This window comes from Amphimedon queenslandica, unplaced genomic scaffold (assembly GCF_000090795.2).
Source record: "Amphimedon queenslandica unplaced genomic scaffold, v1.1 AMPQUscaffold_13479, whole genome shotgun sequence".
Lineage (NCBI taxonomy): Eukaryota > Metazoa > Porifera > Demospongiae > Haplosclerida > Niphatidae > Amphimedon > Amphimedon queenslandica.
This window is the reverse complement of record NW_003546285.1, coordinates 29,821-31,337: the sequence shown is the minus strand read 5'-3', so window position 1 is coordinate 31,337 and position 1,517 is coordinate 29,821. Positions and strand designations below refer to the sequence as shown.

Below are 1,517 nucleotides of genomic sequence, written 5' to 3'. Positions count from 1 at the left end.
GGCTAATTCATATAAGAATATAGCTGAGAGGGTTCTGGAATTATTGCCACCTTTAGCAGACCCCCATCAGTAGTATGAATAGTAGTTCTGCTTAGCCAGCCCCTCCCTCACAAGCAGTTTAGCAACTGTGTGTGATTAGTATTCTTTACACTGAATAAATGGGATAGCTGATAGTGTATACTAAGTCGAATGCAACTTTTTGTCACTAAAATTTTTGTTCATTTTGTGGTTTGTACTACTATAGTCGAATTAAAATGAAGCAATCTGGTTTGCACTTTGGTATGTGGGCAGGACTCCTAATGTATGGGCGGGTATCAATGAATCTAATTAACTGATCACAAGATGTCGTTAGAGCGCAAGTGTTGGGATGCGTTTGAGAATGGAGATCATGAAGAAGCTGTTCGCTTACTACCATTAGTGAAGGAACTGAATAAAATTAAAATAACACAAATAGTATGGGGTAATACTAATTTACTTCATTTGTCTTCAATGAATGGCTGGTTAGATGTTACAAAAGATCTCATCACTAAATATCACTGTGACCCATACGAAAGAGATAGTGATGGTCGGACTTGTCTTCATTATGCTGTACGAGGTAATCATGTTGATGTGATGAGATATCTCATTGATGAGTGTCACTGTGATCCAATGGCTGTTGACCGTGCCGGGTGGACACCTCTTCTCTGGGCTGTTAGTTGGGGTAGTTCTGCAGCTGTTGAATATTTACTATCAACTGGTAAATGTGATCCATTGGCTAAAAGCAATGGTGGGAACACACCATTTAAACTAGCTAAGGAGAGAGGTCGCACTGATACTCTTTCTGTCTTGAAGAAGTTTGGTGGCATAAAATCATCTCATCCAATTGATTCTTATGCTAACGTCCTCCTTGTGGGTAATCCTGGAGCTGGTAAAAGTACTCTTAGTCATGTCATCAATGACACAGCTAGTTTTACTCTTCTTGGTTCCTTTAGAAATGTTGGAGGGGTAGTGCCCTGTACTGCTGGCATCATTCCTTATAAACTACAACACAGGACACTGGGTAACATCATTCTTCATGATTTTGCTGGTCATTCGGAATACTACTCCAGTCACAGTGCTGTCATTGAGAATCTGTTGCAAGGTTCTGGTGGTGTGTTCCTGATAGTAGTCAATATATTGGAGAAGAAAGCAGTGAAACAGCTTCATCAGTGGCTAACAGTTGTGAGAAATGAAGCACAGAAAGCTCTTAATCAATGCCATGTTATTGTAATAGTCAGTCATGTGGATGAGATAAGTAATCCTGTTGAAAGGAGAAGGAGAAAGGAAGAAATACAGAAGATTATTGTAAGGGAAACGTGTGATAGTGTCTTCTTAGATTGTCGTAAGCTTGGTGGGAGTGGTATGGATTCCTTCTTCAATAAGTTGTCTAGTGCCTGTGAGTCCATTCGTAGTACAAGTGGAAGGAATTTGAGTCTTTATTGTCACATGATGTATGGTCTACTGGAGGAAAGGAAAGAGAATATACTGACCCTCTCCGA

General features: G+C 40.0%; 1 protein-coding gene and 1 long non-coding RNA gene across 2 annotated transcripts in view; one reads left to right on the top strand and one right to left on the bottom strand.

Moving 5' to 3' along the window:
• Positions 1-381, top strand: part of LOC105312029 (iron-sulfur protein NUBPL-like) — a 2,012-nt gene extending 1,631 nt beyond the window's left edge. The window contains exon 10 of the mRNA XM_019994229.1: positions 1-381. Coding sequence (XP_019849788.1) covers positions 1-73 — 73 coding nt within the window. The 3' untranslated portion in view covers positions 74-381.
• On the bottom strand, positions 156-509 carry LOC109580741 (uncharacterized). Its single transcript, XR_002184336.1, has 2 exons — positions 476-509; positions 156-426 (listed from the first exon to the last, which is right to left on the bottom strand). It is a non-coding gene; the product is annotated as an uncharacterized LOC109580741 (long non-coding RNA).
• Positions 510-1,517: the final 1,008 nt, after the last annotated feature.